This window comes from Symphalangus syndactylus, chromosome 5, assembly GCF_028878055.3.
Source record: "Symphalangus syndactylus isolate Jambi chromosome 5, NHGRI_mSymSyn1-v2.1_pri, whole genome shotgun sequence".
NCBI classification, from domain to species: Eukaryota; Metazoa; Chordata; class Mammalia; order Primates; family Hylobatidae; genus Symphalangus; species Symphalangus syndactylus.
The window spans coordinates 17,938,815-17,952,152 of record NC_072427.2 but is presented as its reverse complement, the minus strand read 5'-3'; the positions used below and the strand labels follow the sequence as shown (position 1 = coordinate 17,952,152).

The following is a 13,338-nucleotide window of genomic DNA, read 5'->3' as shown; positions in this document are numbered from 1 at the left end:
TTTCACTCATTTATACTGTGCTTCTCTGCAAGGGCTCCAAATGAAAGAGGTTTTGCTATCCTTAAATGGAGCCCTTCTCTCAAGGTCCAGAGCAGCTTGGCACTGATAGCTGACATGTCAGCTCCCTGCCAAGCAGGGATGGGAGGAGAGAGGTTCAGGGAAGAATCTGGATCTGAAAGTCTGTCGCTGCTTTTCTTATAATTCTGGTTCCAAAGAACTTGTTTCTCCAGATTCTTGAGATCCATCAGACATTTGTGGAGAGAAGACACTGGAATTGACTAAGAGCTGCCTTAAATCCTTTAGGAATAAAACTAATATACAAAAAAACAAAGGCATTCATAATATAAGCCAAGTACTCAATGAAGTGAGTGCTTCCCCTCTGCTTTCCTTCAGCTGTTGGAGTGCCCCAGTGCCTTGGATCCTCACCTCTTTTACTCTATATTGTCCATTCCCATGGTTTTAAATTCTGGCTATATGCTGATGTCTTTTAGCATTATAAATCCAGACCTGACTCCTTTCTTGAGCTCCAAATTCATGCATCCCATGACTTAAAACATCCTCATTTGGATATCTAACAGGCATTTCAAAACTAGCATGTCTAAAACAACGCTGATTTCCACCCACCCCCCACCCCACCAACCTGTCTTTCCTCCAAGACTTCTCATATAGCTTCAATATATATCCATTTATTTGACCCCAAAACTTAGGAATTACTCTCAATTTCTCTTTTTTCCATCCCCCTCTGTTCTGTCCATCTCCCACACATCCGACTTCACTCTAGGGATGTCCCCTGAGCAGTCTAAACCAATCACGATAGTCCCATACTCTTTGCTAGTGATCAGAATCCTAGGCCAAAACTAGTCTGCATGGAATGTCATGTGTCTTAATTCAGGTCAATGGTACAATGAGGTAAAGATTTCTGGGAACATTTCTTTTTTGAGGATGTCAGTGAAGAAACATGTATCCCACATTTCCACTATCCAGTGCCCTATGAGCATACTCAAAAAGAATCCACCTTAGGATGAAGCTGATTTTCTGGATGGAGGGAAGAGGAGGAAAGAACTTGGCTCATAGATTACATGGCTGATTACCTAGAGCAGGGGTCCCTGATCCCTAGGCCATGGACCAATACCTGTCCACAGACTGTTAGGAACCAGGCCACACAGCAGGAGGTGAGTGGTGGGCAAGTGAGCAAAACTTCACCTCTATTTACAGCTGCTGGCATTACTACCTGAGCTCCACCTCCCGTCAGATTAGCGGTGGCATTAGATTCTCATAAAAGCGCAAACCCTATTGTGAACTGTGCATGCAAGGGATATAGGTTGTGTGCTCCTTAAGAGAATCTAATGCCTGATGATCTGTCACTGTTTCCCAACACCCCCAGATGGGAATGTCTAGTTGCAGGAAAACAAGCTCAGGGCTCCCACTGATTCTACATTATGGTGAGCTGTATAATTATTTCATTATGTATTACAGTGTAATAATAATAGAAATATGGTACACAATAAATGTAATGCACTTGAATCATCCCAAACCATTCCCCTGTGCCCAACCTGTGGAAAAACTGTCATCCATAAAACCAGTTCCTTGTGCCAAAAATGTTGGGGACTGCTGACCTAGAGCATACAACCCTGAAATTCGCTCTACATCTGGATTTCCAATTCTGTGAGACAATAAATTTCCTTACTGTTTAAGCCAGAAATTTTGGGTTTTCTCTTTTTGCAGCTGAAAGCAATTTAATAGATGCAAACAAGGGGAAGCCAACAAAGGGGACCAAGAAGCAACAATCAGTAACGCAGGAAAAAAACCATATACTGTCCTAGAAACAAGAGAACCAAGTGTTTCTTGGTATAGAGACAAATCAACTGTGTCCAATATTGGGAGGTTGAGGAAAAGATGGACTAGAGGTGACCACTGTATTAGCAACGTGAAATCACTGGTGACCTGGACAACTGTAGTTTCAGAGGAGTGGTGGGGACAGAGGAAACGGGCCATAGGGAAGTGAAATCATTTAATTTAAACAACTCTTTTGAGAAGTTTTGCTATGAAGGGTAGCAGAGAAATGAGTAGTAATAAAGGAGAATAAGGGGTCAAAGCAGGACTTTTTAAAGACTGACGATCTTCTAGCAACAAAAATGATTTATCAAGAGAAATATGATGCAAGATAGATAAAATAATTGCAGGAACAAAGACCAGGGTCTTTTTAAAACCCACAAGGAGACAGGATCCAGTGGACAGGTAGAGGGGCTTGCCTTTTAGAGAAGCAGGGATTATTCCATTTGCTGCAACAAGAGGTAAGGCAGGGAACAAGTACAGATGCAAGTCATAGCTAACATGGTAAAGAAAGGGGAGTTCCCATCTGATTCTATTTCTGCCAAGTGGCAAGATGACCAGCTGAGATATTGGAGGAGTTTTTTAATTGTTTTTAATAAACAGGGTGTTGCTCTGTTGCCCAGGCTGGAGTACAGTGAGGCTCACTGGAACCTTGAATTCCTGGGTTCAAGCAATTCTCCTACCTCGGCCTCCCAAAGCACTGAGATTATAGGCCTGAGCCACCAAGCCTGGCCTACTGAAGGAGGGGTTTTGAAGTGAGAGGCAAAGGTGCAAAACAGCAATTTCAGAGAGTTGGAAAGTAAACAAATAAGGAAAGTCTTACAATGTTGAAAGGATTACTCAGCGATCTTGAGTGCCCATTTTAAGTATGTGGTCATGAATTTAAGAATAGACATGGTTTTTCTGCAGCTATTTTCAGCTGTTCAGAGACAGACATGTACAGAGTTGAGAGTTTTCCAAATTTGCATGAAGGAGGCAGAACAGCAAGGAAGTTAAGGGAGTGATTATGGTGTTAGATCATTCAACCTAGGCTGAATAAGGAAAGAAGAGAGGATCTGAGGGTAGGTGACAGCTACGAAGATGCTGGTATCCAGCAAAGGCTAGTGGTCCACCAAAACTCATTCTTTTTTCTTCAGAATGCAAGAGTACACAGGACACAGCTGGCCAGGCACACTACATTTCCCAAGCTCCCTTGCTTGTTAAGTGGCCATATGGTGAGGACCCCTCCAATGGAACATGAAGGGGAGTGATATGTGATCCTAATGGAGGGTCTCCTCCACACTCATCCTCTCCCTATCTCAATCCAGGACAATACCACAGTGAATGGCAAAGAAACAAGATGGAAGACACTTGGGTCCTTCAGGCTGTGTGTGGCAGAACCACTCACTGACTGAACATCCGCCTTGCACTGTGACCTGAGAGAGAGAGAAAAAACTCCTCTCGTTTAATCACTGCATGTGGGGTCTTTTAGCTATAGCAGTTTATCCTTATCCTAACCTGAGTCAGGGATTGGAGGCTTCAGTGGGGTCTAAGATCCTCTGTAGTGGAGGTAGTAAAGAGAGTGAGGTGAAAGGCTAAAACGGAGTGATCAGAGTGGGGTGTATGAATTATGAAATTGAAACTTCAGAGGTGGGCAGTTAGAGGTGATACAAAGATCTAAGATAGGACCAATGGAATGTATGACTAAGGTGGAGGAAAGTGCAAATTAAGTTTCAGAAAAGATAGGAGATTGGCCTAGGATCACATATGAATGAGCAGAAGGGCCCAGATTCCCACTGGGACCTGAGTGACTTCACACTCCATGCTCTTTCCACTCTGCCAGGTCCTCAGGTTCAATCAAACCACCTGGTTCAAAGAAAAAGCTGCAGGTAAAGTGTTTCTATGCAGAAAGGTTAGTTCAGCCCCACGAACATGTTACACAACTTCTCCTGGGTAATGGGTAGTACACTACAAGAACACAATTGTAGCCAGTATCTGACTTAATAATGGCTCAACTCAGGATTTATTGACTTACAAGACTGCAAAAGAAATACACAATGAGTAAAGTCCTTAAGATGGGGTTATGCCCAGGTAAACCCATCATCAGATATCTTCAACTTACAATGGGTTTATCTGGACATAACTCCCTTGTAAGTTGAGGAGCAACTGAATTGTTTGTTTGGTTGTTTTTTTTTTGTTTTTTGTTTTTTTTGAGACAGAGTCTAGCTCTGTCCCCCAGGCTGGCTGGAGTGCAGTGGCGCAATCTCGGCTCACTCACTCAAGCCCCACCTCCTGGGTTCACGCCATTCTCCTGCCTCAGCCTCCAAAGTAGCTGGGACTACAGGCACCTGCCAGCACGCCCCGCTAATTTTTTGTATTTATAGTAGAGACAGGGTTTCACCGTGTTAGCCAGGATGGTCTTGATCTCCTGACCTCGTGATCTGCCCGCCTCAGCCTCCCAAAGTGCTGGGATTACAGGCGTGAGCCACCACGCCTGGCTGAGCCTTTGTATTGTTAGTACATTATTAGAATCATCATGCTTTGCAACCCTATATTTTTCATGATCTATTAAGTATTTCATCCATCCAGGGGCCCAGTGGCAGCATTCACACCCTCCCGTTCTCCTTTGGATGACCACTACAGACTCACCTGGCCTCTCCCTCTAGTCTCTATTCCCTCCAAGCCATCTTCTAGACTGCTGAAAGTTACCTTGTGAAATTTGTATTATGCCTTCTACTACATAAAACCCTAGCAACCTGCACAAGACCTCTCTTCCCAATATCCCCTCAGTCTACTTGTTCAGTCACATTTCCCGTCTCCCTCGCCCCAGCGTATGCTGCAGCTGTATTCGCTTATTTACCATTTCCATACTTCCATGCCTTTGTATATGCTGGGCCTCTCCTTGAAACATCTTCAACCCTTGGTCATACAACACACTCCCATTGATCCAACTCCAGTGCTCTTCCCCAGTATATTTTTCTTTTTCTGCCCTTCCTTCATCTCTCTCCACTGTCCCTAGAGAGACACAATCAGAGCTGTTATTGTACTGTATTATAATAATCTGTCTATTTCTCTCCTCATCCTTGGCATCCTGACATAGTTTCCACTTGACTCATAGTAGGTGCTCAAATCCTGCACTGAATGCTGAAGGAGACTGAATTTAGCTACTCCATTTTGATCACACTGAAATTAGATGAACTGTTTTTGGTGGGACTCAGGATTTCATATCACATTTCTTATTTTCCCAGAGAAAGTCAGTCTGGATGGCAGAGGAAATACAGGGTCCAGCTGTTTGCATCCATGGCCCCTTTCACAGTCTGCTCTGGAACCCAACATTTCAAAGCTACCTTCAAAGTCAGATGTTAGTAAACAAGCCTACTACACTATTGGCGGATACATTATGCAGATGAAACATAAACAGGCTGGCAAGAGTTGAGAATGTGACAGAGGATGTGGCTGGGGCCACCAGGTATTTGTGGGATGGCTGTGATGGCTCAGCCATCCAGGAACAGCCAGTCTGGTCTCTGTAGGGACACCTGCGGCTTGCCAGCTCCCACTACCCAAATTACAGTACGTGCTACACAGTATTTGTTTCTGCTGTGGCCAAGGAGAGCTGCTCACTCTTCCACCTGCATGACACAGATGGTACAGATGGGAGCATGCTTCCACATGAGGATGTGCAATTACACCCAGTTCCTCCAGCTGTGACAATTACCAAGCGAAAACCCGAGGGAAGGAAACAATCCTGGCAGATAACTGTCTTCCCTGCTGGCACTTACCACTTAGTTCTCCCAGGAACAGCTGCTGCATCCATGGCCTCTCATCTCTTTCACAGTCCTTCCTGGAACCCAAGTACTTGAAAAGCATTGGGTATGATAGGAACATAAAGCAGTCATCGAACCACATATATTTAAGTATGAAAATACTATGGCTTTATTTTTCTTTTAAAAAGATAGCCGTGCTTATGAGCTAAATGGAGAGGATGTACGTCATTCTCATCAGTAAACAAGATTTAACTGCTTTCAGATGCAAACCATAATGCCAAAAAGTGACATGAAGGGGATAAAAGTCTAATGCTTTCATCTTCACAGCAATCAAATGCAAAGTAAAGCAAAAATGAAATGGACTTAATTAATGCTGGGCATTCCCACAGGGAAAAGGCAAGAGGATATTATAAGAATCAGTAGCAGTATTGTATACAATTTAAAAATTCCATTAGGTTGAGCCACCCTCACTCCTCTCTCTGGCTCTCTCCCATCTGAGGTATAGCAGGCTGGGACTAACAGAGCTAGTAGTCAGGAGCTTTTGCTTTGGAGTCCACTGAGATAAGTGAGTGGCAAAGTCTTGGAAGACCAGGTAACCTGGCTCTGGGGAGGCACCTACGTGCAGCAGTGTCGCATATGGAAGTTGACAACATACTCAGCATTAGTCCTCTGCACAGAAATAGCGAAAGGCTCAAAAGGGTGAAAGGTGAAGGCAACAAGGCGTCGCACTGTGTGGTTGATGGGGCGGCCCAATAACCCCGCCTGGATCTCAAACTTGAGTAGGCCCGAGTCCCGGGCATAGAACCTAAAAAGAACAAGGACAGAGACAGAGAAAGAGGGGACAGTATTGATATTCACCATCAAACTGAAATCTAGACAGCAGGGGAATGTGGCAACTCATTATTTTACCTTATTAATGAAATCTCCTTATATCAGCCCCAGGTTATCAGAACTATAAAATCACCCTGGTATGACCAGCTCATTTAGTGAAGAGTGATTATAAATTTTACTATGTTGCACTGAGTCACTGGTCATTTCTCTTTCCTGAGATGACTCAGTTTTACAGCCTTTAATTATAGCCTCTCCACTTCCAGACACTCCTGCCTCAAGATTGTCTAGGCCAGGGCTAAAAATGAAATGCAAGCCACGTGTGTAATTTTAAATTTTCAGGTAGCCATATTAAAAAAAATGAAAATAAAAAGGGGAAATTTTAATAATATATTTTATTTACTGCAATATATCCAAAATATTATTTCAACCTATAATCAATATCAAACTATTAGTGAGATATTTTTCTTTTTTTTTTTTTTTTTTGGAAATCTGGTGTGTATTTGACACTTGAGCACATCTCAACTTGAACTAGTACTCAATAGCCACATGTGGCTAGTGGCTACCATATTGGACAGTGTGGATCTAGGCTCACCTTTTGAGTTTTTCATATTTAAGAATAAATTCTTTTAAAACGTTCTTTTTCATGCACAGAAACAAAATACTAAGTAGTGTTTAATTTTTCATCTAATATGTGAGACTAAAGATGCTTCCATCCATCCTAGTATTTAAATGCCTTTGCCATATGCAAAATAAATGCCCTGTGGTTCAGGGAACTACAGATGATTAGTGAGTGGAGGCTGAATGGCTGAGGCAGGTGGGGGTGGGATGGCAGTGAGGATTCTAGAAAATAAAAAGCCCTGAATTAAAGAGTCCTACAATCTCCTTTTGGAAATCCAATATATAAGCAGCCCTAAAGATATTTATACCTTTTGACTCAATAATCTCATATCCAAGAATTTATATCCTCAGAATTTAAGTGAAGTAACTAGTACACGAATAAAGATGACTACTATGGCATTTGTTTTAATGTAAAAACGTAGAAAGAGAATAAATGCTCAGTGATGGGGGAATGGTTAAAGAAATCACGGTACATGTATTTGATAGAATAATACGCCTTCATTAGGACTGTAATTGTGAGGACTATGTATAATAACATGAAATAACATTTATAAAATAAAAACAGACTACAAAAAATGATGCTTACTGTGATTACAACTGTGTAAATGTAAATATGCATATTGACAAAGACTAGACTGGATTATACAATAAAGATATTGGAGGAATGGCATTCTCTCTTCAAATTCCCTTAATATCCTTATATTTCTCATTTTAAATTAGAAATATAAAGAAGAACTATAAAAGAAACCCCTTTATTCGGGAGCAATAGCATTTCCAAATTTTAGATTCATCTTCTCCAATTAGAAAGGTAGGAAAGTCAGAAAGGAGAGAGAAATGTATCTCATGGTACTTGACTCATATCAGATGAGGCCCATCTTTTTTATGTGTAAAAAACACATAGCCTTACTCCCACAATCCCCAAACACAAAGGGATTGTAATTTAAAGTGGGTTGTTTGAGCTTCTAAATCTCACTCCCGCTTTACAGGACATATGGGTAAATAAGAAATACAGTAAATACTATCCCAGGGATGCAACAAGCAAAATCTAGAATTTGGAGAACGCTAGAGGAAAAACAATCTGGTTTCCTCAATAATTTCATTGCAAAGAAAATAAAAGGGGGAAGAAGAACCTACAGAATAAAAATGACTGGGCCAGGCATGGTGGCTCATGCCTGTAATCCCAGCACTTTGGGAGGCTGAGGTGGGTGGATCACCTGAGGTCAAGATTTCGAGGCTAGCCTGGCCAACATGGTGAAACCCCATCTCTACAAAAATACAAAAATTAGCCAGGTGTGGTGGTGGGCACCTGTAATCCCAGGTACTTGGGAAGCTAAGGCAGGAGAATTGCTTGATCCCGGGAGGCAGAGGTTGCAGTGAGTCGAGATCGTGCCATTGCACTCGAGCCTCGGCAACAGAGACTCTGTCTTAAAAAAAAAAAAAAAATGACTGAAGGGACCAAATGCAATGCATGAACCTTGTTTGAATCTGATGCAAACAAATTAACTATAAAAAGAATATTTATAAGACAACAGGGATACATAAAAACTGACTAGATATTTGAAGATATTAAAGATTTTTTGTTAATTTTTTAAAGATGGGGTAATGGTGTTACTTGTTTTGCTAGGATAACTTGGATTTCCTTTAAAATAACCCAGGACAGTGGTGGGAAGGAGAGGGAGTAGGGGTGGTGATGGAAATAGCTGAGACAGGAGTGGCCACGAGCTGGTAACTGTTGAAGTGGGTGACGGGTACATGAAGGTTTATTATGCTCTTCTACTTTTTGTATATGTTTAAAACTTTCCATAATAAAAAAAATATTAACTAGTTTTTGGAACTTGACTCTATTTCCCAAAGGAAATATTATAAATGGTGATTAATTATACAGAATATGTCACACAGGCCCATTTAATACACAATGAGACTGGATGATGAAATATATCTATCATAAAGGTCTAACTACCACTGTTTCTATGTGAGAAAGACCTTCCAAGCTCCAGCCTATAGCCCCAGGAACACACCCACCTTGAGGTAACTCCACTAGTGACAGTAATTCCAGCTCCTCCCCCAATACTGTTACGGCACACAGAACAGGCTCCATATATGGAGTGACAAGATGGGTCTGTGAACTAGACTTCTGTGAGGAAAGAATTTCTTGTAAGACGTCAGTTTCAAACTTCTAACAATAACACAGTAGTCTACATTCCAAAATTCCTCCAAGTGAGGAAGCATGACTTTCTTCTAAATCTGTCAGCAGTTCCCCAAATTGTCTCTGCTATTTTTTCTATGAGGTAACATGGCGGGATAAAATAATTTGTGTTAGATACATAATTATAAAGTCTCAATGTCAAAAACTATTATGGAATGGTATTAGATTATTAAATGGGAAAGTACAGCTTCCTCCCCTGGATACCTTTAAAACAGGACAACACTTATCTGAATTAGATGTTCTGATGAGAAGCAAAGAGCAGGAATAATTTATGAGACTAGTACCTAAATGATCATAGCACTCACTGCATTATAGAAATAGCCTGCCTTTTCAACCTTACCCATGAGTATGAGTGGAGACAGTCACAATCAAATGATGTCCAGAAAAAGAGAAAAAGAAAGCAGGCCATCTTCAGCCCTTGAGCAGTTTGTAGCTATAGCAGTGACACTGTACCTGATTGGGTGATCTCCACAAGTCTTGGGCCGCTCCATGACAGATACCCACTTGTCATCATAACTGAAGAGAGACAAATCCAGATAGGGGCTACCACTGTAAGACTGAGCACTGATGGGGAGCTGACCCAGCAGCCGGCGTACCGCCTCTGTGTGGCCTCCATACTTGGCATTTATAATAGTGTCTTTGAACCTAAACAAAAGGACCAGTGAGGAAGGCTTTGTTAGTAAGTACACAAAGCTGTCTTGAATTTTAAATTGACAAATATATGTCTAAGAACAACTCATTCTTTAAATACAAATTAAAACCTAGGTAATGAATTAAGACAGAACTGTCTCTCATACATTACAAGTCTGGCCAGCTACAGATACTTTTAAAAAGCAAAACATATAACTAAAAATGGAAAACAACAAATTACTTTAGAAACGTGTTTGGGTTTTGGGTTGTTTTGTTTTGTTTTGTTTGTTTTTGAGACAGGGTCTCACTTTGTTGCCCAGGCTGGAGTATAGTAGTGTGATCTCAGCTCACTGCAGCCTTGACCTCCCAGGCTCAAGTGTTCCTCCCACCTCCGCCCCCAGAGTAGGTGGGACTACAGGCATGTGCCACCACACCCAGCTAATTTTTGTATTTTTTATAGAGATGGGATTTTGCCATGTTGCTCAGGCTGGCCTTGAACTCCTGGGTTCAACTGATCTGCCCGCCTTGGCCTCCCAAAATGCTAGGATTACGGACATAAGCTACCACACCCGGCCCTACTTTAGAAAAGTTAACAAAGACTCTACAAACAAGTTTAAAATGAGTATAACTAGTTTATGACAACTATTTCTACTCTTTTCTAATAACAGCTCAACTGGGGAAAAAAGTCAAGAACTTACTTTCCCCCAAATAATTGCCTAAGAATGAATTAGGAAGGAGTTATAGAGAACAGAGAACCCTGAACAGAAGGAGCCTCTGCCTCTTCTCGGGATCACCAACTTCCAGCAAGCCTTTCACAAATAAATTACCCATTCTTTGTTTGTTTAAATAAAATTTGGAAACTAGCTACCTATACTCCTGCAGAAACACCAGCTAGAAGAATAGTAACAGACACGGAGTCATATATCTGACTCATCTTTGAAAATAATGACAGAACATTTATTTCTCATCACTGTAACAAATGCTAAATTTTATTTTTTTTTTATTTTTTGAGACAGGGTCTCACTATGTTGCCCAGGCTAGAGGGCAGTGGCACAACCTCAGCTTACTGCAATCTCCGCCTCTCCTGGGCTCAAACAATCCTCCTACCTCAGCTTCCCAAGTAGCCAGGACGACAGGTGCGTGCCACCACACCCAGCTAATTTTTTTGTTTTTGTAGAGACAGGGTCTCGCCATGTTGCCCAGACTGGTCTTCAACTCCTGGCCTCAGGTGATCCACCCACCTCAGCCTTCCAAAGTGCTGGGATTACAGGCATGAGCCACCATGCCTGGCCACAAAACTAAATTTAATACTCTTTGACAAGCACTTCTATTCTTCTGGAAATTTACCCTAAGGAATCACTCCTACATGCAGAAAAATCTCTGTGTACATTCATACAGCATTGTTTACAGAGGAAGAAAAAATTAAAAAGCTAATGGAAAACTACCATTTTCAAAGATTATATGGTAACAGGGGAAATGTTTATCACATTTGTAAATAAAAGAAGTAGGATACAATACTGTCTATATAATATGGCTAAAAACACAAAGAAAACAAAAACTCACAATTAAAGCAAAGACTGGCAGAAACACATTAAAATGTTAATAGTTGTATAATGACATTTTGAATTTTTTCCTTATTTTTCACTTTCCTACAGCTTCTTGGAAAGAATGTCAACTGTCTACCAGTATATATTTTTTTAAACCTCTATATTCAAGCATATCATATGGTTCAACAATCAAGGGGATATAATTTTTTTTAGTCTGGGAGAAAAGTATAATATCTCATCCCTGAAACAAATGGAATAAAAAACTTCAATGTTCCTAACTTTCATGAGACCAGAAAGATTAATTAGTTGAGGGTAATTTTTATTTTCACTATTAACCTATGGTATTAGATGGACATGAACACTTTTCTGCTCCCCTTAAAGAAAGCCTAGCAAGCAACACTGCTTTTCCATTACTCCTCCTGACAGTAATTTTCACAGCCTCAGTATAAATCATAAAAATAAATCTCAGGCCAAATAGAGCTTATTTTTTCCCTTTCATTTGAGCTGAAATAAAAGATCCTGGGCACTTCAGTTTTCAGCAAAGATCTGGCACCATCTCATCTACACCTTAGCCCTACCTGACTCACCGACTCACTGGCTTTCAAAGGTAAAATGATAGGGGCTGGCTCACAGCTTTGTGATGACCACAAATCAAAGCATCTGTGATAATCTACAGGTTGAAACAGTTCCTCTTCCTCCGCAGCACCTACCACCTCCACTCTCCGTGCTCCCCACTGATTAAAAGCAGTCACTCCCTTTGATGTCTTCACACTTTAGTTCCTGCTTCAGTGTCACTCTGTCCAGCTATACCTCTCTTAGTTCTCGGTAATTTCAAAATCCTCGGAAATGTTCTTTACAGCACCATAGCCTCCTACTAGTTCCTTGACCTCCTCTCAACCTCAACTGCTTGTTCCACAGTCACACCCTCAACCTCACCATTACCAACGACTGCAAACCCTCTCTAGTCACAGGGTAGACCGTCACGCTCTCCAACCATCTTCTCTCCCATCTTTCTGGCTCACTCCCTCTATTCATCCCAACTTCAGCAATGCTTCAACCCCCACAGGACCTATAATCCACTGATTCTACCAACTTCTTGCCATCCTACACTCATTATATCCTCTCTTCCTTCCTTCCACATAAGATGAAATCACTAAATCACTCCGTTGCACACATCCTTAACAATCTTAAATTCTCTTGCTTTGTGGTGCTTGCTTAGAAAAACTACAACCTCCAGTTAAGCTCAACTCTGCCTATTCCGTGCCTGTACTACTTGGTTTTCTCCGTGGCTGTAGAAAAACATACAATGCTCACTTTCAACTTATTAATGCTGCAGGGCACTCGTGCTACATTTCCATAGTCCTTCCAGACTCCCATGCTCGTCCATGACTATTTCATCTCCCCTCCTCCATGCTCACTCTTAGCTAATGGCATCGCTTACTTTGTTACCGACAAATGGAAGTTAGCAGAAGATAACTTTTTTAAAGCTCCCATCAGCACATCTACCCAACATTTGTACATATATAACTTTCTGTGCTCCCATGCAAGGCAAATCCCTCTGCCACTGCACTAGCACCCAACCCCTCTCATACACTTAAGCAGTTCTTCCACTTTCCTAAACTGTTTCCCCTTCTCTACAGGATTGGTCCCATCTGTACGCAAACATGCCATTTTTTCCCTCTCATCTAAAAAATAACAAAAACAAAATCTAACACTACCTACCCCTCCAGCTAATGCACCACTTTTCAGCTCCCATTGTAATAAAACTCCTCAAAACACTTTTCCATACTGTCCAACTTTTCTCCTCCCATTCTTTCTTAAACCCACCCTAAAGAGGCTTTCACCCCTACCATCTCACTCAAACTACGCTTGTCAAGGTTACCAATGACCTCCACATTGCTAACTCCAATAAGTTAATTTTCAGTCCCTA

At 41.4% G+C, this 13,338-nt stretch overlaps 1 protein-coding gene across 15 annotated transcripts in view; it reads right to left on the bottom strand.

Annotated features, from left to right (window-relative positions):
* DET1 (DET1 partner of COP1 E3 ubiquitin ligase) overlaps nucleotides 1-13,338 on the bottom strand; it is a 57,775-nt gene that overhangs the window by 8,254 nt on the left and 36,183 nt on the right. For 7 of the 15 annotated variants that reach the window (XM_063640123.1, XM_063640126.1, XM_063640130.1 and 4 more), the window contains 4 exons: nucleotides 9,685-9,876; nucleotides 6,232-6,381; nucleotides 5,592-5,667; nucleotides 3,356-4,827 (listed from right to left, as the gene is read on the bottom strand). In XM_063640123.1, coding sequence (XP_063496193.1) covers nucleotides 5,595-5,667; nucleotides 6,232-6,381; nucleotides 9,685-9,876 — 415 coding nt within the window. In that variant the 3' untranslated portion in view covers nucleotides 3,356-4,827; nucleotides 5,592-5,594. Of the gene's footprint in view, nucleotides 1-3,355; nucleotides 4,828-5,591; nucleotides 5,668-5,721; nucleotides 6,382-9,684; nucleotides 9,877-13,338 lie in introns of those variants that run through there. The other 8 variants (XM_055277305.2, XM_063640125.1, XM_063640122.1 and 5 more) reach the window with 2 other exon arrangements.